Genomic DNA, 26833 nt, shown 5'->3' with positions numbered 1-26833 from the left:
GCAGCGTTCAGGTTTGGGGAAGCCAGCAGAGGTCAATACCATTATTAATGCGTGTTTGCTTTTTCATATTTATAAAAATACACTGTATCTACTTAATGACCTGTCAATGACGTGTTATGACACCTACATTACATATATGCCCTTCTTTTTTATTGGCTCTTCATCAGAAGTACAGCGCTGCTGTTTGGGGCTTGATATATTATATTAGTAATACATTCAGTAAATAATGACAAAACATGAAAAGAAACAGCAACAGGAGTCAAATAGAATTTCATTCAAAGATCTTTTTAATTATTATTCCACATGTTACAGTCATACTACAAATATAGTATTCCTGCCACATCACAGTAAAGCTTAGGAAACGTGATGCCAATGTTCATCAAATGTCTGAGATTTGTTCACTGCTTGCATTTAAAAATGAGTGTATGACAATGCCATGAAATCAAAGACTTTCCACTTGGGTGCTAACTGTGGTGTGTATACGGTGTGACGTGTATCGTGGCTCAGGCTGTGTCCAGAGGCTGCACGGCCTCCTCTACCACCTCCAGCTTTAAGGGGACTACTTTCTCTGTCAGAACCGGGGTTGTGCCTGGACCATATTTGTATTTTGTTTTCCTATAGGAGAGAGGAAGAGATGGATGGACTGAATGTAATAATTAAAAAGCTTCCTGGTTAGATGTAAGTCACAAACAAACACACGCAAAAGAGTTAATGCGCAATCCCATAAAATGTTCGGCACTCTTTGAGAAGGAAATCTGATTTGCAGACATTGTTCAACATAATCTCCTCTTTTAAAGGAGGGGTTAGAGGTATTTGTTGGAAGTAATGGAACGTAATATTCATAGCTATGTGTTCATTAGTGTATAATCACTAGAAATTATCATTGTGTTTGGTTATCTTCGAATGAGCCCTTCATGTCTACATAGGGAGCGGATCCTCTTCTCGGAGTCCGCCATGTTGCACGACCAGAAGCCCAGAACGAACAAACTGAATACTGGCTCTAGAGAGAGCCTTCATGTGTTCATTACCATAGTTTTCTGATACACTTGGAAAGGGAGGGGAAGATATCTGCAACCTCACCACCAGACGACTAAATCCTGCTAAATCCTGCCTTAAGAATCCGTCCAGAGAGCAGATCTCGATTAAAGTCCCACTCCTACCTTTTGTCTTGGTACTCGGACACCTGGTACGGTCTGATGTAGTCCACTCCTTGTCTGGTGATGACACAGATGTCGATGTTGTTGCCTGAGCCGAGGTCACTCATGATGCCCGTGTGGATGGCAACACATACCAGCTCCTTCGCTTTGTCCAGCTGAGAGAGTTACGAGATTGGTATTCCCAAAATACTGACACATTCTTCCATTTTGTTCTATTTGGTAATATAATAGCGACTGGAATGAATGTTTTTGAACATTGTTTAGCCTATACGGTCCACCACACAGCAATTATTCAATTAAAGATGCCCAACTATACGTGAAATTATCTAAATGATCAAGACTATCATGTATATATATATATATATACATATATACTTTATGTAACAACATGCAGGTGGCGTACCTCCAGGTCAGGTTTATACCCGTCCTCTAGAACCCCGAGAGCCGCCAGATGCCCAGATCCTGCGTGATTAAACAGATTGAATGTAGCCTGAGAGGGAATCAAATGCATAACTGCAGCAAATTCAAATGTTATTTATAATGGTGAATGATATAAAATGGTATAATATCTGATACTCAAATATAAAATAGAACAGGTTTTGCGAACATAGAAAAGAGCATCGCAAAAGAATCCGTGGGCAAAGAATCTCAGAAGAAGGTGTTACAATGCTTATAAAATGTTGTTCTATCGCGTACATACCCATTGATAGATAAGGCATCTTATCTACGCTGCCATACGGCCCCACTGTGTACAGGTGGTTCCCAGTGCAATCGACTCCTCCCAGTATAAGACTGGCACCAATTTGGCCGTGATACCTGAGGGCCACACAGATCAGAACAGGGGAATTATTTAAGGAACTGTGAGTTCAACTCCTTCACACACCTAGATACAAGCTTATGTGTGTACAAACCTGTACAACATATCCTGTAGTATGTTGACGGCCATGATGACACGAGGGTTCCTCCCGCTGTTCAGAGAGAAGATGGTGAGGTTGGAGGAGAGGAGATCCGTGGTCTTCTCTGTATCTGCTGCTGTACCTGCTCCACAACAACTACGGAGAGAGGAAAGAGAGGCATTGGCAAAGAAGAGATGAGGGAAAAGAAGAAGAAGAAGAAAAAAGCTCCCAGGAATTGGGAAGGGAGGGAAAGATTAAAGAGAAGAGAAAGAGGGACAGCTTCTTTTCAGCAACTGTTTGGCTTCAACAGTCACAGAAATCTATCGTACGAAAACAAATCTTTCCTCAGAATGCAATGCAACCACGACACACATTTGGGCAATCTGTCATTACTGTATTTACAGGTCTCTCTGCAGCAGATTATGACCATTAAGTCACCACAGTGTTTACTCTCCAGCCATAACTACTCTAATGTGGAAAACACTCATAGTAATAGTAATAGTAAGGGCACTGTAGGGAATTCTGGGATATGTAGGAAACTAGTAAAGGTTTATGGGACAATGTCCACAAAAAAGGAACACCCATAATAGCCTGATAACAGTTACAGTATTTTGAAGGTACGGTTAAGGCTTCAGTGTAGAGGAAACTTACTACATATTTGGAGCAATGTAATGGATCTTGGCGCACATCTTGTCGGCCACCACTTCACTGGATGTGGCTCTGGTGTCTGCTCCCAGAACCACGCCATCCTGCACCAACACAGACGGATGGGGAGCTTTATTACTCAAATCATCATTCAACTATACCCTTGGTTTACACTTGAGCAAGGCATTCAAACAATAGTCTATAATGTAGGGCTTATGGACTATATGTTCTGATACATTCATATCTTTACACAGATTTACACAGCTTTATATACTCGCCTTGAACACCACTCCTGCTATGGTGGTGCCTGTTTTCAGAGGTGTAGGTGTCCGTCCATCAAAAAGACCCTCTAACGCAGCATTCCTAGAGAGCGGAAGAAGAAGGGGGGAGGGGGGTCAACTTATGAATACATGTATTCTATACAATAACCGTGAACACATCATCACTATGTCGTTTCATGGATCAAAGTGATAAACAAGCAGAGACAAGTTACTTTCACTTTTGATCGCGGAGAAAGCTCAGTGTAAGCAACAGTTTAATGCATTAGTTTTCTTCTTCTCTAAATCGATGCTGCTGAGCAGACAGAAGCAGAAGCTCATACCTGGCTGCGTTGTCGAAATTAAACCCCGCTGCGGGAGTTTGGAGGACATTGGATAGCGCCATATGGAGACTGGACTGCGGCTTCTGTGCGCGTCCCGATGCGCCTGAGGTCGCTGTTCTGTGCGTCGCCTCCTTCTTCTCTTTCGATTTTGCTGTGAAAATGGAGAAACGCAGCGCGGACTCACGCGTCAAAGGAGTCAGCACAGGGGTGAGTCAATCCGGACCGGTTCACGAGGGCCTTTGCCTAAACGACGCGTAAAGTGATCGATAAGCGATTCCGCGGATGAACAGGTGGTCACCTGAATAGTGACCCAACACAAAGTGAAACCGCATCGACATCTCGCGTATTCTAATATCAGAGTTGTGTGCACGTTAGCTCTGGATGAGTTACGTCTTTACATTTCTATATGTTCAGTCTAAAAACTCTAAATCCCGAGATTCAGAACTTTGCTCAGAGGGGCTGAAATGGACACGAAGCCATGATAAATGTCATGATGCTGTATTTCCACGTGTTACATTGATCCCCTGTCATGTTTAATGTAAATACTCCTTCATTGCTGGCGGATGAGAACGCTCTCCTTCCACACTCTCCTCCTCTCCCCCCAGACCACCATCCTGGCTGCCACTTTTGATGGAGGGGTCGTGATTGGGTCAGATTCCAGGGCTTCCATTGGAGGGTGAGGATGTTGGGACAATACACTGAATATGCCTACATTGTTAAACATATTTGTACAAAAATTGGCATAAAGTTAAATTTAGAGTCATGGATGAACGGATTATAATTTGGTGGTCAAAGGTCAGTGTGACTGTGGTCTGAACCGCTCGCCGGACGTCCTATTTACTTCATTTCGTTGTCCTTGTCTCTCTCTTCAGAGATTTTGTATCATCTAAAACCATCAACAAGGTGATTCAGGTTCATGACAAGATCTACTGCTGCATGGCTGGCTCACTCGCAGATGCTCAGGCCGTCACCAAGGCTGCCAAGTTCCACCTGTCCTTCCACAGGTGCCCACACACCCTTCATATGAATACAACAGCACATGTTATGCCAGTATGATACATTCAAATCATATTAATCCCGCTGGTCATTTGGGTTATTTTTATTACTCCATGCCGAAGACATCATTATCATTATCATTATGCATCGTCAGGCAAACTAACACGATACATGTGTGTGCGCCGACTCCCACACACACACATGCAGTAAACACACTTGTAACACTGGTTCTTACCGACACAACATCTTTTAAAATGCAAGATAATAGAATCAAAGTCTCTTTTACACACACTAACATGTGAACCTCCCTGATCTTTCTTGACCCCTGCCCCCCCCCTCTCCATCCACAGTGTGCAGATGGGGACCCCTCCACTGGTGATAGCAGCAGCGTCGGTGCTGCAAGAATTGTGCTACAAAAACAAAGACGAGCTGCAGGCCGGCTTCATCACAGCCGGCTGGGACAGGAAGAAAGGACCACAGGTAGGAGGTGGTGGGGATGGCAGTCACATCAGGGAAGCAGCACCATATGTAGCTGCATTACTGGTATCCCCGTCCCTCTCCAGGTGTACGTGGTGTCTCTAGGTGGGATGTTAATCGGTCAGCCGGTGACCATCGGTGGCTCAGGCAGCACCTACATCTACGGCTACGTTGACGCCAAATACAAACCCAACATGAGCAGAGAGGAATGCCTCCAGTTCGCTACGAATGGTACTGTCGTGTTACTTTACTTGTGTGCCCAAATCTAAATATGTGGGTACTTGTTTTGGCTGTTTTTTTGGTGAAACTGGGTTGGGATTCCATGATAATGTAATGTGTAGCAGAAAATCTGAATAAGTGTGCAGTAACTCTTTGCTTGGTTTGTAACAGTTAAAAATGTAATGTAATGGTACACAGGTCAGCTGAGACGAAGGCCTCTGTTTGCACACAAGGGAAATAGTCCAATCCATTTTTTAGTTCAGTAAATTGTGTGTTGGTGCCTTGATTGCTGTGAGGAGGTGTATAAGCAAACCTCATGGTGTCAGTTGTTAAAAGTGACCTTTATTTCTCCTGCTCTTCCCTCCCTCTGCTTCCTCCGTGGATCACAGCTCTCGCTCTCGCCATGGGCAGAGACAACGTCAGCGGAGGCGTGGCTCACCTGGTGGTGATAACGGAAGCCGGGGCGGAGCACGTGGTTGTCCCTGGTAACAAGTTGCCCAAGTTCCACAATGAGTGACAGTCTTCGACAACCAATTACATTTTGTGTGTAATTTTTTTGCGGGAATGGGGGGGGGCTTTTTGTAAGTAATTGTTTTGAAATCTCTGAGACACAATCAATAATGTACTGTATAGCACTGGGATGTCATAAATTCTACACGCACACGCACACGCGCACACAAACAAACACGCACACACACACACACACACACACACACAGAACAAAAGACACAGAAGAAAACACAACATTATTACACACACACACAGAACAAAACACAAAATGATTAGTTTCCTGCCAATGAAAAACTTGTGGTTGTGGAAACAGTGGTGTAAAAACGTGTTTGTTATTATGGTAAGATGCAGACTAGTTTGTACAAAATCGATACCAAACCACAACCGTCTTCTTACAACTCTTATAATTCCATAATAAATATGGCTCTATCTGCCCTTTTCCCGGTATAGATTACGATTTGTGTATTTCTTCTCTCTTTTTTTATGTGTGGAACATTTTTAAATATAAATAAACATTTTCCAACACCTCATTGTTCGTCCTCTCACTTTCTGTTTCCCCGTCGACATGTGTGTCCCCCTATAGTCAACCTGAACCAAGCACCCCGTATCATACAGACACACACACACACACACCGTGCTAAAAGAGGACCCACTCTTCACTGGTGAGCGTGCGCGTTTCAGGTCGCCTCCGTAGCTCGCGCAGCTCGTCGCAGAGGAGGAACAACTTCACTTTCAATTTCGCTTCGCCAGAACTCTTTGATAACACCGGGAATGCTCGACTGAACGTTTCGGCTCACGTCGGATTCCTTCACGTTTCGGTCAGTTACTAGAAGTGCGTCACCATGTTGGAGGAAACGGGGCCAGAGTGGCTGTCCGAGGAGGTGAAAACCGGAGTGAGTAAAGGTCCTGAACGGACGTGAACCGCCGGCTGACATCCTGCGACATCCTGCGCGCAGATGCGGGTGCGTGTCGTGAATTGTGAATGACCTCTCGCTCTTGTTTGTAGACCACCATCATCGCCATCGAGTTCGATGGAGGGGTCGTGCTCGGCTCTGATTCCAGAGTGTCTGCGGGGTGAGTTCGTGCGTGCAAGTGCGCGCGCACCAGGTGTTTGCATGTGTCCAGTTCTATCTGCATAATACTGTCTTTACTAAGACACCGATAGCTGCTCATGCTTACTGACACCAAACCCGTCCACCTCTTCATCTTCCCTTACATCTTCCCTTACATCTTTCCTTACACGCTTTCCTTACATCTTTCCTTACACGCTTTCCTTACATCTTTCCTTACATCTTTCCTTACATCTTTCCTTACACGCTTTCCTTACATCTTTCCTTACATCTTTCCTTACATCTTCCCTTACATCTTTCCTTACACGCTTTCCTTACATCTTTCCTTACATCTTTCCTTACATCTTTCCTTACACGCTTTCCTTACATCTTTCCTTACATCTTTCCTTACATCTTTCCTTACACGCTTTCCTTACACGCTTTCCTTACATGCTTTCCTTACATGCTTTCCTTACATGCTTTCCTTACATCTTTCCTTACATCTTTCCTTACATCTTTCCTTACATCTTTCCTTACACGCTTTCCTTACATCTTTCCTTACATGCTTTCCTTACATCTTTCCTTACATCTTTCCTTACACGCTTTCCTTACATGCTTTCCTTACATGCTTTCCTTACATGCTTTCCTTACACTTTTGTCCCTAGATTGGAGATAATGAGACCATGACATTCTAACCAGAAGTGCAAAAAGTAACTATAGGTGCAGATAAATGTGCAGCTATAGTGATAATATATACATACGTATGTGGTAAATGGTAAGATATAGATAGATAGAGATATATACTTTATTCATCCCCAGGGGGAAATTTATTTGTAGCAGCAGCAAACAAGGTTAGAATATATACAATACAATACAATAAAATAGCAGAGCAGGACATATTACATTTAATAAAAGTAAATAAGAAAATAATAAAGAAAATAAAAAATATATATACATTGTATATAAGTGAATATAAAGTAACGTGTTGTTTCAATTTGAGGAGGATCTGGTCAAAGGTGATTTATTATAAAGTCCATTACAATATGGGTTTGATCATACAATACTGTGAACAATTGAATACTCTCATTAGATTCATAACCCGTTTCTGTGGCCGTGGACAGTTTTATTTATTAATCTTGCTTTCTCCCTTCCCTGACTAATCTCCAATTTCTAAAACTCATTACTTGTTTCTGTTTGTCTGTAATACACCACATTTACTTACTTTGTATACTTGAGTTATTAATACTGTAATGTGCTTTTTGACAATAGCGGCAGTGCGATTTGTTCTGTGTTGGGGGAATTTGGGGGTAGAAACTTTAGTGGACTTTTCAATGGAAAATTACATGTGACTGTGTACTTTTGAGAATAAACATAATTTACAAAAATAGTAAGATATGCACAGGAGGCTATGATTAACCCACACACTTGTCCTCCTCCAGGGCGTCGGTGGTGAACAGGGTGATGAACAAGCTGTCTCCACTCCATGACAAGATCTACTGCGCTCTGTCGGGCTCTGCAGCCGACGCTCAGACCGTCGCTGAGATAGTCAACTACCAGCTGGATGTCCACAGGTAAACAGACCTGTTCACTTTTTTGTCAAATATCCCCCGAGGGCCGGTACAGTCCAACCCGGTTTGGAGGCGCCCCCGCTTCCTGATCCCGACCACAGAGAAACAGTCCATAATAGAACTTGCAGTGTATTTGGCACCTTTTGTTCAATTCAATTCAGTTTATTTTGTATAGCCAAGAATCACAAATTACAAATTAGCCTCAGAGGGCTTTACAATGTACACATTTTATGTTTCCATATTATTGCTCAGATAATACAGTTTCCCTTCACAGTGTAAATGCCGTGGCCGAAGTGTTTTAAAATTAAATGAGAAATTCTAAATACCATACAGAAAATTCCACCAAGTGAAATATTTTAGCTTTAAAGGATTCACATTGATCAGTGTCTCCGCTACGGCGGCAGCTTAAATGCAAACATACCAGTATTATATTGGACTTCAAAAACGTCCATAAATCTAAACCACAATGCACACTGCGTTTGTCTTCCGCTGTTTTTAATTGGAGATCCGGTTCCGCTTTGTTTCAACGTCTTCCTCCATCAGTGTCGAGATAGACGAGGACCCCCAGGTTCGCTCAGCAGCCACTCTGGTGAGGAACATCTCGTACAAGTACAAGGAGGAGCTGTCGGCACATCTCATCGTGGCCGGCTGGGACAGAAGAGATGGGGGACAGGTCAGTGAACACATGTAGATGGCTCCAGTCTGAAAGGAAGAGATTCAAGCCTGAAACAAGAAAGATTACTGTTAATAAATGTTAAAAATGTCAAAATGAATGTCTGCAACTTCTGCTCAAGTGACCTTGAAGTTGCAGCTGCCTGCTTTGAATATAAGACGATCCTATCTAGCCACCGCATATGATGTTACAGGAGTCCATACAGAAAGACAGTGTGCCCTTTGACCTCTCCCAGGTGTTTGCAACCCTGAGCGGTCTCCTGACGAGGCAGCCTTTTGCGGTCGGAGGCTCTGGCAGCTCCTATGTCTATGGGTTTGTTGATGCGGAGTTTCGCAGGGGTATGAGCAAGGAGGAGTGTCAGCAGTTTGTTGTGAACAGTAAGTTGTTGTTTTATTTTTTTGTTGCCAGACAGTTTATTAGATGGTGAAAGAGAAAGCAGAAATTGTCTGCCTTGTGTACTGACTGTGAGAAGAGCTGGCTGCTCTGTTCGGTTATGTTTTGTAACATATGTTGTCCGCTCCTCACTTTTCTCCCCCTTCTCTTCTCTTTCTGCCCCCCCTCTTGCAGCTCTGTCTTTGGCAATGAACCGCGATGGCTCCAGCGGCGGTGTGGCCTTTATTGTCTCCATTGATGAACACGGCACCGAGGAGAAAGTCGTTCTAGGAAATGACTTACCCACCTTCTTTGATCAGTGATACTTGTAGTTTTTTATTCCTCTCTAGTCTGCCGAACCACTGCTGTGCAGGATGCAATTAGGTATTAGTTTTACTCACAGCCACTACATACATCTGGCTCTGCTCTCAGCTAATTCAGCATATCAACCAAAAGAACACTAGATAAGAATACTTGTAGTCAAAAGTTTAATTTAAGTAAAATAATTGCATTGCTCTGTGATACACAAAGATATTTCATGTTTAATATCAGGCCATTTGAAACCCTAACGCCATTTGTGGCTCATCATTAAGAGACTTAAATATGATAAACCTTAGGTGACCTTTATTGATTTGTCTGCCAAGGAGAAAGAATGCTGAGACAAGAGTCTCAATGTCAGTCCCTACATGTGATTCTAACAAGGTCATCTCACCTTTCAATTCGGCACTTTCAATTCCATGTCGAATTCTGTGAAGCTTTCCTGAACACCCCGTGTGAAGCTTTCCTGAACACCCCGTGTTCAGGAAAGCTTCACAGAATTCGACATGGAATTGTCAATATGTTTATCAAATAGTGTTTTGTTCTCCCAAATTTGTTAGACGACTCATTATTTGGCAAACTAATAGCAATGTTTTAATTAGTGGATTGACAGGTATGTTTTTGTAATGGCCAATGCAGATATTTGGAGAGCAGGGCGGCCAATTCATAATGCAGATATATTATTGTTGTTGTTGTTTTTTGCAACTGATCAAATGCAACAATTTAATAATAATAACAAATGAAACACGAATAAATGAGACGAAAACGCAAATATTATATGTGTGGGACTTTTATTGTGAAAGATAAGAACGGAGGGAGTGGGTCTGGTCAGCAATGTCTTTGTAGAGGTTGAAATGAGTAATAAGTCAAATGAGGGGTTCAAAGGTCACTGTGACCTCATGTCATGAATACTTTCACACAGAATTTAAATTATTGCAGCAAAAAAGCAACACATCTAAGAAATGTAATCAAAAAACTAAACCCCAAAACTCATAAATGAAAAATAAAGAGTTTCAGTGCACTTAACATTGATCATATAGCATGGTTTCATTGTTGCTGAGACAACGAAAATGTGTTAACTTGCATATAAAAAATACATAAACATTGTGTTTAGCCTTCCTTAGCGCTTGCTCGGCGAAATACTATATTAAATAAATAAGCAGTGTCGTAAAAACTACATTTATTTGTCTGATTGTTTTTTTATGAGGCTTAGTGGCAGAGTAAATACATGTGAATAAAAGTAATTGACCTTCCTTGGACAACCTGCTGTGCTTGTCGATGGCTGATCACCTGCCACAATAATTTAAAGTCTGCTTAAATGAATATACTGTTATGTGCAGCTGCAGGAAACTAGACACAAACGCCGTAAACACGGGAAAGAGGTAACTTTATTGCTCACTGACAGGATTCTAAGAGGAGAAAACATACGAGACTCACACACATGCTCTCCAGCGATCAAAACAAGACGAACCGACCAAGGGGGATGACACGAACAGGGCTTAAATACACAGGGCTGGTGCAGGTGATTGGACACAGGAGGAAACAATCAGGGACAGGGCAGACAATCACAGGGACAGGAAGGGAAACAGAGGACACGAGGGACGGGGACTTCAAAATAAAACAGGAAACACGACACAAAACTACAGATCCTGACATATACATTATCATTGTGCATATGTCTATTCAGTGACATTTTTAATTAAAGTAAAGGCCTCTGTATGAAAAGGAATGGCTTTTTTACTCTTTTCTTCACGATGAATCCCGTGATATGCAGTTGTTATGTCATCATGGGGAACAGTCAGTCACTGACACTGGAGGTTACAACCGCAGATAGCAACAATCACAAATAGTTCATATCGTTCTGAGCGCCGCGGTCGGGACTTCGGGGAAACCCGAGCCATGCAAGGAAAATGAAAGTGAAAGAAAACATCAGCACAAGACAGGGCTTCTCACGCAGACGACTGGAGCTGCAACATGACGGGCAATGCAGCAACAGTGAGCCGCAAAGTCGCAGCTCTGCTCTTGGCCGTTTGCGTCGACCTCTCCTTGTTTTACGCAGCGGGTCTCGTGGCGACCCGCAGCGAGTTTGGACACTTGACGCGCCTCTGGGCCCACGCGGCTCTGCGGGGTTCTGCGCTGACTGCCGTCACTCTGCTCATCCTCGGAGACCTCGACCCGTTGCTGACTCGCGTTATAGCGGCGCACAGTCTGCTGCCCGCGGTGTTTGAGACCGGGACCGATGCGCTCTACCACGAGGACACCGAGCGTGGCTCGTCGGTGGATGTGCGCAGCTGGCTCATGTGCGCCGGAGCGTCGCTGGCCGCGGCGCTGTTCTGGGAGATCACTGTTCCGGATGCCGACGATGCGGCCGCGGGTAAAGAGAAGAAGCAGAAGGCCAGGGTGCTGTTCGTGAGAGTCCTGCGCTTGTACAGACCCGAATACCTGCTGCTGCTTGGGGGCCTTGTGATGCTGACGCTGGCTGTTTTCTGTAAGTATGATGAGGATCATGATAAGGATAACGTTCACAAAACGAAATGAAGAACTCAGAGTTCCAGTGCAGGTACTAGATTATGATTATGATGATGATGATTTCAGTCCGTAAGAAATGGACAATTACGAACTATGAACACGGTGAACACAGTTTATTAAAATACTTAAATTGTCATTATTTGGACATTTGGTTGGTACTCTGCTGTGGATACGCTGGACCACGTTCATGATGATGGTGATATGATGATGATTGGCCTGGCTGATGCATCTTCATCTCTCTGTATGTGTCTCACTATGTGCATCTCCCCCCCCCCCCAGGTGAGATGTTCATCCCGTTCTACACTGGGAGAGTCATCGACATCCTTGGCACTCGGTATCAGCCGAATGAATTTGTATCTGCGCTCCTCCTCATGGGCCTGTACTCTCTGGGAAGGTACGGGACAATTCTTTCCCCTTCTCATTCATCTTCCTCACATGGTAATATCTGACGGACTTTCTCTTTTTATACATTTGTCAGTTCTGTGAGTGCAGGCTGCAGAGGGGGTATCTTACTTTGTGCCATCAGTTCCTTCACATGCAGAATGAAAGTCAAGCTGTTTGGGGCTTTGACCAAACAGGAAATTGGATTCTTTGAGACCACAAAGACAGGTAATATATGACATGCCGCTGGCATACTGTATGAATAATTTATCATTGCACATGACGGATGGAACCAATCATGAAAAGTACACATATAAAGACAGGACAAGAGGCATTTGAGAACAGAGTAACTAAGTATTGGACAATGCTGAACAAGATGAGTGACAGAAACAGGGCAGAATTGAGCAGAACAGACAAGAACATGACAGAACGTAACAGAACATGACAGAACGTAACAGAACAGGACAGAACGTAATTTCTCTGTGTTTTCGGTGTAGGTGAGATCACATCCAGGTTGTCGAAAGACACCACCTTGATGGGAAGAGCGGTCTGTCTGAATGTCAATGTGCTGCTGAGGACGTTCATCAAGACACTGGGTATGATCGCCCTGATGATGAGTCTTTCATGGAAGCTCACATTCTTAATGTTGATGGAGACGCCCGTCGCTGGCCTGATACAGAACGTCTATGACACACGCTACCAGGTAAAAGGCAGGTCCACAAGAAATGTTGAATTGAGATTGAGATCCACAAAATCATGTTCAAGCATGATTTCCATCACCATAAAGCTATTGTTAGGCATGTTAACTGTGTTTTTGTAGGCCAACTGGCGTAGTGACATTTAATAGTCTCTATTTGGACACTTTAGCACCCACCTTTTTAAAGACACGTAAGAGTTTCAAAAGTAACTTACTGTCCTTTTTTTTGGTTTGTTGTGAATTTCAGCAAATAAATAAATAAATACATGACCTACGCCTTAAGTACTCAAATGACTTTCATTGCCTTTTTTTAAATCCCTCTCTTAGCGGCTGTCCCTGGCCGTGCAGGACTCAACGGCTCAGGCGGCTGAAGTCGTGAACGAGGTAGTGTCCAGTATTCATGCGGTACGGAGCTTCAACACAGAAAAACATGAGGCCCGTCGCTATGACGACTGCTTGATGGACACACACAACCTCAAGACCCAACAGAGCACTCTCAGGGCGGTTTACCTTCTCGCACGGAGGGTGAGACGTTTGTAATTTTTTTTTTTGGACAACAGGTAGTCCTGAGCATATACCACCTCATTTAACGGTAGTGTGTGTGTATGTGTCTGCCTATAGTTGACAGGGTTGGCCATGCAGGGCATCATGTTGTACTACGGCAGGCTGTTCATCCAGAGTGGACAGATGACCACTGGCAACCTGGTTTCCTTCATCCTCTACCAGTCAGATCTCGGAGAGAACATCAGGGTATAACTGCTCGGTTTTAATAAATTTTATTGAAAGATGATAGAAAAAAGCACTTTTTGTAGTTGCTTTTAAAAAAAATGTCCTCATGGAGTTTTATGAAATTTTTTTAGACACTCACCTACATCTTTGGCGACATGCTGAACTCGGTGGGGGCTGCTGCGAAAGTGTTTGAGTACCTGGACCGAAAACCTGAGGTCTGCATGGAGGGGACACTCAAACCTGATCAGCTGACAGGGAATGTGCTCTTCCACAAGGTCAACTTCGCCTATCCTAAACATCCCAACAAAGCAGTGCTGCAGGTGAGGTCTGACAGGCAGATAGACAAGGGGGCTTCTTTAGCCGGAAATGTACAGTTAATGGGGGGGAAAATGTTGAAATGAATAGTGGAAAAAACAGGAAAGTATAGAAAGTGAGGCATTCCCTCCCAAGTATTTACAGCTCCTTCTAAACATATGTGACACAAAACTCAATTATATTTTCATTGTTATCTCTTCGCTTCAGGACTTTTCTTTGGAGCTGAAGTCAGGTCAGATGACGGCACTAGTGGGTCAATCTGGAAACGGAAAAAGCACGTGCGTGAGTCTGCTGGAGCGCTTATATGAACAGCAGGAGGGAGAAATCCTCCTGGACAATGAACCACTGAAATCCTATGACCACCGTTTCCTCCACAAGAAGGTAATTCATCATTACGCTTTCTCGGCTGATGCACACCACTCTTTTGTTGTGACCCCCTGTCTTAGATCATTTCGTTCTCTTATCTGTGTTTAAATAGTTTTCATAGTTTCAAATCCAACATTTGACAATCCTACGGAAGAGAAATCTATTGTGAAAGGAAACGAGATTACTGTTGCTATTACTAGCCTATTTAGACAAGATAAGATAAGACTATCCTCTATTAGTCCCACAGCAGGGACATTTGCAGTATTACAGCAGCAACGTGGACTCTGCAACAACAAGAGACATCAGTAAAACAAAAAAGATGACGTAGTTGTACACACCAGCTCAATGCGGCAGGTTCATGGTCCTCCTCTGGGAGCTAATCCTTGAGCTAGTGGGCATCAGGAAACCGTAGGCTGATGAGAATGTGCTTGACAGATTGCTGTGGTGAGCCAGGAGCCTGTGCTCTTCTCTGGCTCCATCAGAGACAACATTGCCTACGGGCTTGCTGAATGCTCATTGGATGAGATCCAGGAAGCAGCACGCAAAGCCAACGCCCATGACTTCATCATGAAGCTGGAGAAGGGCTACAATGCAGGTAACCAATAGTGTCTTTGAGTATTTTGAAAAGCGCTATATGAATCAAATATATTATTATTATCATTATTAGATTGATTGACTTTTTATTTATTAATCTTAAAGCTGCTAAATTCAAAATTCACAGCATATCTATTACATCCACATTTAATATGGCGACGGTTGCACCGGCGGGTTGCACCGTGTGAGCGAGCTCCGAGCGTTTATACTCTAATGCGCTGATGCATCATTCTACAAAACGCCAGAACGCGTACAAACAAAATAAAATGTGAAGAATCCAAAAGACAACGAGTGTAACCCACAGGTATGCTTATAGACTGTAGGAGTAACCGGCAAAATTCATGGACTACTCTGTTGCCCTTGAACAAGCCCTATAAAGAAACAAGTCAAGTATTACATCCTTTATAAAGAAACTACGTCGAGGAGTGACTGAGCTTGAGCTGGCGGCTACAAGCGAACAGCGCGAACAATGGCAACAGCGCCGACAGGGCTAGCAGTGTTAACTAAGGGAGGGGGGGGGGTACCTAAGGTCGTCTCCGCGACGACGCTGCCGGTAGGGATGCGTTATCAGCCGTGACCGCCGTACCAGCGCAGTACAGAGCAGTGGCCACAAGCTAGCCAGAAGCTCGGACTACACCTTGATCCTCAATCCGTTCTGATTTTATATTGTTGTCCATTTCTCAGAGGTAGGTGAGGGTGGCGGCCATCTAACCAAGAGTGGGAAGCAGCAGATCGCCCTCGCTCGAGCTCTGGTCAGGCAGCCACAGGTCCTCATTCTGGATGAAATAACCAGCTCTCTGGACATGGACAGTGAGAAAAAGGTATTTCACAACTTCTCTCCAGGGCCAGAAGTCTCTGGGTTTGTATTTCTATACAATCAGTAAATATACAGTCGGTATTTAATAGATATACAGTATAGAGGATGTACTGCACACATCATTGCTCAATTAATTCATGAGCATTGAGCAATGATGAGAAATTAAATCTTCAGAGCTCAAAGGTCTACAAGAAAGAATTATTATTAATTTTTGTACATGACAACATTGATATTGCAATATGGGGCAGTGAAAGAGCAAAATGTGTCAGGCAAATGAGGTCCTGTCACTCAAAAGAAAACTTAATCAGAAGAAACTGTAATATTAATAACCAGTAAGGAATTTGATCTAATCCATCTGATAAATCACTGGTCCTGCATGCATGCTCAGTGCTTACTGACAAATAGTCATATTCATTCTCAGTAAATGTTTTGCACAGTTCAGTTTTGCATGTATTCTCCTTTAAACTCCCCCAAATGAGTACTACAGTAATGTTAGCATATTTAAACATAACATTTCTGATACAAAAAATACATGTAATTTACCTAATGTAAGTAATCAAATGGTAAGTTTCATGGGGATATCTATTAGTTATTGTTTCTTCAAAATGTCTGTCATTTTACAATAAAGATCTTTAAAGGAGGTTTTTTCTCAACCTTTGAATTTTGAACCTGGCTTTATCCAATGTTCACATTTCTGTTTTGGAAATTAATGAAATTCAAGTACTCAAATGGGGAAGTTTCATGGTGATATCTATAATAATAATAATAATAATAATAATATAATACATCTCAATGTTTCTACGGACATCCTTTCGCTCCGCTCTCACAGAGAACAGAGAAAGTACTGAAAGAGGAACATGTCTGCCATTGACTTCACAGATTCTGCAGACCCTGGCGAGGTGTCCCAACCAGACCCGGCTGGTGATCGCTCACAAGCTGGAGAACATTGTGATGGCAGATCAGATTGTCTTGATGGAGGACAGCAGAGTCCAGGAACAAGGGACTCACCAGGAACTGATGGACATGCAGGGGAGCTACTACAAGCTGTGGAACGACGCACATAGAACAACTGAAGACAATGGCCACACACATATACTGAACATATAGACAAAACATACCTGATCAAATGTTTTGTAAATATTGTTTTATAAGTATTACAATTAAAGCCAGACATAGGTTTTTCAGAAAAGTTCAACGTATCCACGAGAGAGAGCTTCACAACGCTAAATGAAGATAAGACTGAGATCCTCCTAGTTAGCCCCAAAAATAAGATAAACTGGGACATCTGGCCTGCAGACACAAGTCATAAACCCCGGAGTCATTTCAGATGTGGACTTCAATTGTATAGATTGCCTCGTTCAGGCTTTTGTTTCTAGTCGTCTTGACTTCTGTAAGACTTTTCATTCATTGCAAAGCAACGGACCATCCACGAACATGCTTAAATTAAATGATTCCTGTATTAATGAGTGTGGTGATTGGAATGTGTTTTACTGGTTAGTAGTCTGAGCTTTGCCAATCACATATTACAGGTTTCTTTGTCCATTGTATTTCTGGTTCGCCTGGGGGATGGCGGTTATCTTTATTGTTTGAGATGACCTGGAAAGTCCCGACGACCGGCCCTGTTTTTTTCATTCTGGCAGTGAGTCTTTTTTGGAAAGTTGCCTGTTGACTTGTCATAAAAAAACAAAGGTGCAACGAGGTGATATGCGCCATTATACCAAAACACCAACCCCTATTGACGAAGACCAGGCTCAGCTCAGGCAACATGAATCGCCATCTTGTCGATTGTCTGTGCCTCCACAAAATGGTGACTGAAGTCACGTGTGCAGACAAAGTCGCCATTTGTTTCACTTTCTTTTTAAAGTTCTTTCTTGTCTCCCTGACAGCACAAGTACCCACAGTACGAGGCATTTGTATATTCATGAGGGTATGTATGGCAGGTAGACCTAAACTACAGTTTACACTTACGCTTTAAATATGTCACATTCAACAATTGTTTATTCCCATACTTTGTTTGCAACGTCTTGCCGACTTAACTTTAGATGAACTTATCTTCATGTTTCAACATTAACTGAATGATCACAATCTGGCTCTGCTGTTGATTCAAACTCGTTAACCAGCTTCCACTTTCAGTCCAGGAGGCAGACACAGTCACCTCATTCAAGAATAGACTTAAGACTTTCCTGTTTGATAGTGCTTATAGTTAGGGCTGAATCAGGTTTGCCCTGGTCCAGCCCCTTGATATGCTGGTATAAGCTTATAGGCTGCTGGGGGATGTTTTAGGATACACTGAGCACCTATCTCCTCTTCTCTCTCTCCTTATGGATGAATTTACATCTCTCCATTGCACCTTATTACTCTGCTTCCTCCCCGGAGTCGTTGTGACTTCATATCTCATCGGGTCCATTGGACCTGGAGGTGTCTGATGCCTGGTGAGCCGGCCTCCCGCGTTGGCCCTGCTGATGCGCCCCGCCCCCCCTCCTCTCTACCTCCTTCTGTTTCATGGATTGGAGGTCCATTCATACATTGTCATATTCATGTAATGTTTTTATGTAACTTTGTATTGCGTTTCATTCTGTACACAAGACATATATTGCTTCTGTCCTTTCGGGGAGAGGGATCCTCCTCTGTTGCTCTCCTGAAGGTTTCTTCCCTTTTTTCCCTGTGAAAGGTTATTTTTGGGGAGTTTTTCCTGATCCGATGTGAGGTCAAAGGTCAGGGATGTCGTATGTGTACAGATTGTAAAGCGCTCTGAGGCTAATTTGTAATTTGTGATATTGGGCTATACAAAATAAACTGAATTGAATTTAATTTAATTGTTCCTAAAAAGCATGATGATAGTGTCGGTGGCTGCATTTATCTGTGGCGTCCTAGAAAACAGTCCCGTGCATCCTCATCCTGTATACTGTATTCCTGCCGAGCAGCTTTTGCCTGACCAGTTCTGCAGCATGACAACGCCGCCGAGCTGGAAAGTCCCTTCTCTCCTTGCTTCCGCTTTCTGTAACATGTCTGACTCAGCCTAACCACAGCCAAGCTCTTTTGAGCAAGAATGTCCTGGTGTCGTTGGCACTCCTCTACCTTCGAGGTATGCAGCTTCTGCTGATTGTTTTCAGCATTTGTCACATATACATATTTGGTATGATACAAAATATTTGCCACACTGCCAGCCATATGTCTGAAACTGGACTGCATGCACGTTTCTGTCATAAATCAGAAAATATTCAAGTAAAGTGCAAGTACATCAAATCCAGTACTTGAGTAATGGTACGTATACTTCCCACCACTGCAAACAGGCATTCCTTACATACATGTGCAACACAATCAAAGCAGCCTCTTAGTGTTGGTGTGCATTCAATGGCGGCATACAGCAGAGTAGACCTCGAGCACCTGGTGGCAGACAAGAAACCACCGGCAGGTGAGGGGAAACTGCATTGGACCAGACTCCACAACAAAGAATTCAAAGGACAGATCATGCTCATGGGCACTTCAGCAGCAGGCACACACAACAGCATCTCAGGCGGTCAAAACAAAGTAAAATGATACGATTATAATTTATAATTTAAATTATTTATTTTGTATTTTAACTATTTTACTTATGGGTACACCTTTTACAGTATTTGTTTTCCCTCCACAATCTCTGAAGAACTGAGGACCATGTGGCGTCACGGTGTGTTTGTTTTTTGTTATATATATTATAAAGTTATATTTGTTATTGTTTTTTGTTATATCAAGAGAAACCATGGCTCTAACGAGAACCCTCAATTTGACCAAATTGTGCCAACATGAGCAAGAACATTTTAAAAACATGTTCATTGTTTTCAGGTTCCCATATTGACATTGAAACAGTGTTTGCTTTCCTTTATTATTCCTTCTGTTCATATTGGCCATCCTTCTTAATGTACTTTCCATGTAAGTGCTGCAGGACCAAATCCACAGTGTACAAAAGTATCCCAACGTTTTTTATGTTCTGCCACCTGGACTATTGCTCACCTCTCTGGTCTGCTGCATCAAACAGGTGTGGTTTGCTTCAAGTGTTACACAGTCAAATGATCAAATATTGTCATCTGCTGCCCCCTATAAGTCAATCATAAAGCAGACAGTCAGATCACCATTTAACGATGCACTCCGCCAGCTGATCCATAGTCCAGTGCTGGTCCTGCATCGTGACATGTTCCTGCTCCCTGGTGTATTATCAGGAAACACTCCATAAACTTTCATTGTTATGCAGATGATACTCAATTATATCTATCGATCAAACCAGAGAAGACCAACAAGCTGGCTAAAATTCAAGAATGTCTTAAAGACATACAAACATGGATGACCTGCAACTTCCTGATGTTAAACTCAGACAAAACTGAAGTTCTTTTACTGGCCCTGAACACCTCAGAGATCAATTATCTGGTGATGTGGTTTCTGTAGATGGCATTGCCCTGGCATCCAACACCACTGTAAAGAATCTTGGATTTATCTTTGACCGGGACTTGTCCTTTAACTCCCACGTGAAGCAAATCTCTTTTCTTTTTTCCTTTTTTTGTGACTTCAGTTGTAATATGAAATACTTTTACTTTTCAGGTTTGTCAGGAATCAAAATGCCTCTCTGTATTTGACTCCATTATTTCTTCTGTACATAAATAAACTGAAAATTATTCCTGTTTCCACTGACTATATTGTGTGTGTATATATATTAATATATACACAATATAGTCAGTGGAAACAGGAATATATATATATATATATATATATATATATATATATATATGTGTGTATTTTATTTACACATCTGTCATTTGGGAACATGCTAAAGTCTGAGGAGGAGGAGGCTGTTTCACACTGCTTTTGAAGAATGTATTCATACGTGCTTTTCCAAGAGACTAATAAAGTCCAGCCCAGCTCTTAGTGGCCAAAGTGACCTTTTTGAATTTTGCTCTTTAAAAAAACAAACATTTTAATACTACACCAAAACAAGACAACCAGCAGTAACTCTGTCTCTATGATATACGTAGTCTTGTCTTTCTCTTCGGAACTCCTAAAAATGATCAAACGAAAAGATTTGACACCATCTGTCATAGGACTATTTTGTGCCGTCGCGTTTGTAATTATGATGTAAAGTCTTAAATGGCGGATGCATCAGGAACAAAGAATGCAAAAATGATGTACACAAAAAAACATGAGCAAGAATAAATGATAACCCTTCATAACTCAGCAGACACTGAACGTGTTATGTGTGCAGCTCGAAACACTGGACCCAAACGCTGTCAACGTGGGAAAAGCTACTCTATTGCTCAACAGGATACAAAAACAGGATTCAAAAACAGGATTCAAAAACAGGATTCAAAAACAGTCTCACACACAAGATCTTCCACGATCTAGACAAGACGAACCGACCAAGGGGAATGACATGAACAGGACTTAAATACAAAGGGCTGGTGCAGGTGATTGGACACAGGAGGAAACAATCAGGGACAGGGCAGACAATCACAGGGACAGGAAGTGCAGAGAAACAGAGGACACGAGAGACAAGGACTTCAAAATAAAACAGGAAACACGACACAACACTACAGATCCTGACAGAACGTGTTCTGCCCCTATTCATGGTAAACACATTCAAACCACCCAGATCGGGAACGAGCGACGGATTTAGCGAAGTTACGGAACGATCCACGTGACACAACATCCGGTTTTCAAAATAAGATGGGCCTTCCTTTAGGAAATATTATCAGGAAACACTCCTTAAAATGTCATTGTTATGCAGATGATACTCAATTATACCTATCGATCAAACCAGAGGAGACAAACCAGCTTGCTAAAATTCAAGCATGTCTTGAAGACATAAAAACATGGATGACCTGCAACTTCCTGATGTTAAACTCAGACAAATTAGCTGCTCTGCACTGGCTCCCTGTAAAATCAAGAATCACATTTAAAATTCTTCTCCTCACCTACAAAGCCTTGATTGGTGATGCACCATCATATCTTAAGGAGCTTGTAGTACCATATTGCCCCACTAGAGAGCTGCGCTCACTAAATGCGGGGCTACTTGTGGTTCCTAGAGTCCTAAAAAGTAGGATGGGAGCCAGAGCCTTCAGTTATCAAGCTCCTCTTTTATGGAACCATCTTCCACTTTCAGTCCGGGAGGCAGACACAGTCACCTCATTCAAGAATAGACTTAAGACTTTCCTGTTTGATAGTGCTTATAGTTAGGGCTGAATCAGGTTTGCCCTGGTCCAGCCCCTTGATATGCTGCTATAGGCTTATAGGCTGCTGGGGGATGTTTTAGGATACACTGAGCACCTCTCTCCTCTTCTCTCTCTCCTTATGGATGAATTTACATCTCTTCATTGCACCTTATTAACTCTGCTTCCTCCCCGGAGTCTTTGTTCCTTCACGTCTCATAGGGTCCATTGGACCTGCTGTGTCTGAAGCTGGTCCTGGGTCCTTGCCCCTGCTTCCTGCATCCAGCCTCTGGCCTGGCCTCCTTCCCAATGGCTCTGCCTCCTTCTCTGTGCCTCTTGCCTCAAAGGCCTGGCCTCATTGGTCTGGCCTCTTTCGCGGTGCCTCCTGCCTCTGTGGCCCTGCTGATGGCCCCACCTCCTCTCTTCCTCCTTCTGTTTCATGGATTGTGGAGGTCTGGACCGTGGTCCTTGCCTACTACTAATTCAATGCATTATTACTCATTATTCATATTTAATATTCATGTAATGTGTTTATGAAACTCTGTAATGCTGTTTGGAACTGGTAGGAGGCCCCGGGGAAGACCGAGGACACACTGGAGGGATTATATCTCCCGGCTGGCCTTGGAACGCCTCGGGATCCCCCAGAATGAGCTGGAAAGTGTTGCGGGTGAGAGGGAAGCCTGGGTCGGCCTGCTGAACCTGCTGCCACCGCGACCCGACCCCGGATAAGCGGCTGATAATGGATGGATGGATGGATGTAATGCTGTTTATTCTGTACACATGACATCTATTGCATCTGTCCATCCGGGGAGAGGGATCCTCCTCTGTTGCTCTCCTGAAGGTTTCTTCCCTTTTTTCCCTGTCAAAGGTTATTTTTGGGGAGTTTTTCCTGATCCGATGTGAGGTCAAAGGTCAGGGATGTCGTATGTGTACAGATTGTAAAGCCCTCTGAGGATAATTTGTAATTTGTGATTTTGGGCTATACAAAATAAACTGAATTGAATTGACTTATTCAAGTCAAGTATATTATTCTATTTTTACAATATAATAATAATAATAGTAATAATAATAATAATAATAACAATAATAACAACAATGTTTTCACTAATTATGTGATAGATACTTGGTGATAAATAATAACCTGTTGAACTAATGAAACATTAACACTTAGCGTGATCGCCGGAGTCTTTCAGATTAAAACCTACTGAGGTGTCATCAAACTTTGGCTTAGAGACCACTATTCATTCAGTTGCTATTACACAGCAAATAGTTGTTTACATTTTCTTCCTGTTCATAACTTCACATGCAGCCGGAAACAAACTACACGTCAAACATTGATTCGTTTCTTATCAAGTTTACCCGATAGGCCACCAGATGGCGACATAACACAACACACGCCAGGTACTGCCTCAGAGGTAATGTTGACTGGATAGCAGATCTTACACAGAACCCTATTAGACAGTCAGTACAATTTAACTCCTAATCTTTACCATCTGGGCAGATGCTAATTAGGACTAATCTCCAATCACGAGATCACCTCTAATTAAAAGCACTCTTGATTCCAGGACACGGTCTCGGATAATCTTTTTTTCTCGGAAGCAGTATTTGACACAAATCCTGATCCAGTCAGTAGCTACGGCAGCATGCTCGGTGCACCTGGCTCACAGTTTGCCATATCGATGTCCATCCCAAAAGACACTTGTAGTTTTTTTAATTGTATTTTATTTAATCAATGGCTGCACACAAATACAATCTCAAACCATCAAACACCAACATCTCAAATGTGAAATATACTCCTCACAGTGGACAATTGTACAACATATTTGTTATGATTACATATTCGATCTGTATTATTATTATTATTATAATTATTATTATTATTATTATTATTATTATTATGATTAAGGATCTGCATCTGTTCTATATAGATCGCTCTAGAGAGAGAGAGAAAAAAAAGCACTGCATGTATCCCTTGAGTAGCGACCATGTGAGATGTGAAATATATTCTGTCTAAAATGTTTTGGAGAAGGAAGTCAAGTATTCGACTCAAGAGTCTCCTCTTCCGTATCATCTGGTGTCTTTCCAACTGGCAGAATGAATGAAGCAGTCTGGATATGAGACACTTTCAACCTTTGAAGGGTTTCCTCTGTGGTTGTTTTGCACATCCTTCTGATAAACAAGGAGGCACAATGGGACAACTAGCCAGACTTTCACACCTGAGCCCATTTTCACACACACACACACACACACACACACACACACACACACGCACACACACACGCACACACATGCACACACACACACACACACACACACACACACACACACACACACAGATCAATTTCTCCCTCTCTCTCTCATCGCTGGTTTTTCATGCGTCTCTTCTTTTCCTTGTACTTTCCCCACTGTCCCTCTTTCCTTTGTATTCTGTTTTGGATATTCTTGGCATATATTGGCCTAAATGTCACCGAGAATATATTTTCAGCAAAAACAGTATCCGACAACAACAACAACAACACCAACATCACCACACCATTTTCACAAAACTACAAAGGCTCCGAGACATATGCTCAGAGAGAGATTACACATGAAGAAGCATGATAATCTTGTTTCATGCCAGTGATCATCTTTGTTGATTTAGCCGCTTTAAGCATCTCCTGTCCTGGAGCCGCCTCAATGCAATCACATTAGAAAGACTTTTCTATTTCCTTCACCCCCCTTCATAGTTCCTGCTCCCATAGTTCCTGCTCCCATTTATGGATAATGAAGTGTCCCTGCTCCTTCACAACTCTTCATGACTGCTTAATTAAATTGTTTTCCAAGACTGGGACGCTGTCTTCTTCTGCCTTCTTCTGCCTTCTTCTGTCTTCTTCTGTCTTCTTCTGCCTTCTTCTGTCTTCTTCTGTCTTCTTCTGCCTTCGTCTGTCTTCTTCTGTCTTCTTCTGTCTTCTTCTGTCTTCTTCTGCCTTCGTCTGTCTTCTTCTGTCTTCTTCTGCCTTCTTCTGTCTTCTTCTGTCTTCTTCTGCCTTCGTCTGCCTTCTTCTGCCTTCTTCTTCTGCCCGCAAGCTTTCCGTTTTCAAATTTATCTCTGACCTTTATCTTTGGAGTGGCTGAAGAAAAGCGTTGCTTCTAAATAAAGTCGGCCGGTAAAGCGGTCTTCACTAGTACAGAAATATAATCTATCATGTTAATCACGTTAACAATCCATATTATGAGTCACAAACAAAAAACAACTTTAAAAATAATATCGGACTGATCATAAATGAGGCACTTTCTGTTTTTTCCTTTTTATTTCATTGTGTTTTCACTTTTATTGGCCAAGTACTTTCCCACAAGGAATTTGACTTGGTGAAAGGTGCATACCAATAAACACAGACATAGAAAAAAAAAAAAGTTTTTTTTTTTTTTATAAAAACAATAAACATAACAGTACTTTAGAACAAGTATGTATTTTAAAATAAAAGTGACAAGTGTAGTGTATATTAATAAGAAAAGAATAGAAAAGATGTGCAAGATGTTTGAAATAGCTGGTCTTTATAATGTGAGAGTCAGGGTCAGTGGGTCCTGGTCTTTATAGCTATGTGGATGTGAGAGTCAGAGTTAGTGGGTCCTGGTCTTTATAATGTGAGAGTCTGAGTCAGTGGGTCCTGGTCTTTATAATGTGAGAGTCAGAGTTAGTGGGTCCTGGTCTTTATAATGTGAGAGTCAGAGTTAGTGGGTCCTGGTCTTTATAATGTGAGAGTCTGAGTTAGTGGGTCCTGGTCTTTATAATGTGAGAGTCAGAGTTAGTGGGTCCTGGTCTTTATAATGTGAGAGTCAGAGTTAGTGGGTCCTGGTCTTTATAATGTGAGAGTCAGAGTTAGTGGGTCCTGGTCTTTATAATGTGAGAGACAGAGTCAGTGGGTCCTGGTCTTTATAATGTGAGAGTCAGAGTCAGTGGGTCCTGGTCTTTATAGCTCTGTGGATGTGAGAGTCAGAGTCAGTGGGTCCTGGTCTTTATAATGCAAGAGTCAGAGTCAGTGGGTCCTGGTCTTTATAGCTATGTGGATGTGAGAGTCAGAGTTAGTGGGTCCTGGTCTTTATAATGTGAGAGTCAGGGTCAGTGGGTCCTGGTCTTTATAGCTATGTGGATGTGAGAGTCAGAGTTAGTGGGTCCTGGTCTTTATAATGTGAGAGTCAGAATCAGTGGGTCCTGGTCTTTATAGCTATGTGGATGTGAGAGTCAGAGTTAGTGGGTCCTGGTCTTTATAATGTGAGAGTCAGAGTTAGTGGGTCCTGGTCTTTATAATGTGAGAGTCTGAGTTAGTGGGTCCTGGTCTTTATAATGTGAGAGTCAGAGTCAGTGGGTCCTGGTCTTTATAATGTGAGAGTCAGAGTCAGTGGGTCCTGGTCTTTATAATGTGAGAGTCAGAGTCAGTGGGTCCTGGTCTTTATAATGTGAGAGTCAGAGTCAGTGGGTCCTGGTCTTTATAGCTCTGTGGATGTGAGAGTCAGAGTTAGTGGGTCCCGACCGCAGCTGGAAAGAGATGTTCTTGTGGCCTGCGGTCTTGGTCCTGATGGACCGCAGCCAGACCTCCTGCCAGGGGGAAGAGACTCCAACAGTTTGGGTCCAGGGTGAGAGAGTCGGCTACTATCTCATAGCCCGCTTCAGGGTCCTGGAGGCCAACAAGTCCTGGAGGGAAGGCAGATTGCAGCCAATCCCCCTCTCAGCAGAGCGGATGATACGTACCAGACACTGATGGAGGGGCAGA

The 26833-nt window shown here is 42.7% G+C and overlaps 4 protein-coding genes across 4 annotated transcripts; 3 read left to right on the top strand and 1 right to left on the bottom strand.

Annotated features, from left to right (window-relative positions):
• Positions 1-266: 266 nt before the first annotated feature.
• On the bottom strand, positions 267-3448 carry psmb13a (proteasome 20S subunit beta 13a). The gene is made up of 8 exons (XM_034544966.1): positions 3300-3448; positions 2977-3061; positions 2705-2802; positions 2069-2209; positions 1858-1973; positions 1561-1619; positions 1161-1312; positions 267-615 (listed from the first exon to the last, which is right to left on the bottom strand). The coding sequence occupies exons 1-8, from the start codon at positions 3359-3361 to the stop codon at positions 504-506; spliced, it is 825 nt and encodes a 274-aa protein (XP_034400857.1). The 5' UTR covers positions 3362-3448; the 3' UTR covers positions 267-503.
• Positions 3403-6031, top strand: psmb12 (proteasome 20S subunit beta 12). Its single transcript, XM_034544967.1, has 6 exons — positions 3403-3506; positions 3905-3975; positions 4172-4303; positions 4646-4775; positions 4859-5003; positions 5381-6031. Exons 1-6 carry the CDS (start codon positions 3459-3461, stop codon positions 5506-5508), a joined length of 654 nt encoding a protein of 217 aa, XP_034400858.1. The 5' UTR covers positions 3403-3458; the 3' UTR covers positions 5509-6031.
• Positions 6032-6138: 107 nt separating this feature from the next.
• psmb9a (proteasome 20S subunit beta 9a) lies at positions 6139-9769 on the top strand. The gene is made up of 6 exons (XM_034545283.1): positions 6139-6394; positions 6508-6575; positions 7990-8121; positions 8662-8791; positions 9027-9168; positions 9359-9769. Exons 1-6 carry the CDS (start codon positions 6344-6346, stop codon positions 9484-9486), a joined length of 651 nt encoding a protein of 216 aa, XP_034401174.1. The 5' UTR covers positions 6139-6343; the 3' UTR covers positions 9487-9769.
• A 1382-nt stretch (positions 9770-11151) lies between these two features.
• Positions 11152-17372, top strand: tap2a (transporter associated with antigen processing, subunit type a). Its single transcript, XM_034545282.1, has 11 exons — positions 11152-11969; positions 12290-12404; positions 12489-12619; positions 12889-13094; positions 13416-13613; positions 13710-13838; positions 13949-14137; positions 14340-14513; positions 14934-15093; positions 15777-15913; positions 16789-17372. Exons 1-11 carry the CDS (start codon positions 11456-11458, stop codon positions 17014-17016), a joined length of 2181 nt encoding a protein of 726 aa, XP_034401173.1. The 5' UTR covers positions 11152-11455; the 3' UTR covers positions 17017-17372.
• The last annotated feature ends 9461 nt before the right edge of the window (positions 17373-26833 follow it).

The sequence above is a fragment of the Cyclopterus lumpus genome, chromosome 11 (assembly GCF_009769545.1).
Source record: "Cyclopterus lumpus isolate fCycLum1 chromosome 11, fCycLum1.pri, whole genome shotgun sequence".
Taxonomy (NCBI): Eukaryota; Metazoa; Chordata; class Actinopteri; order Perciformes; family Cyclopteridae; genus Cyclopterus; species Cyclopterus lumpus.
Note: the sequence above shows the minus strand (reverse complement) of the source record. Positions and strands in the feature narration are given on the sequence as shown.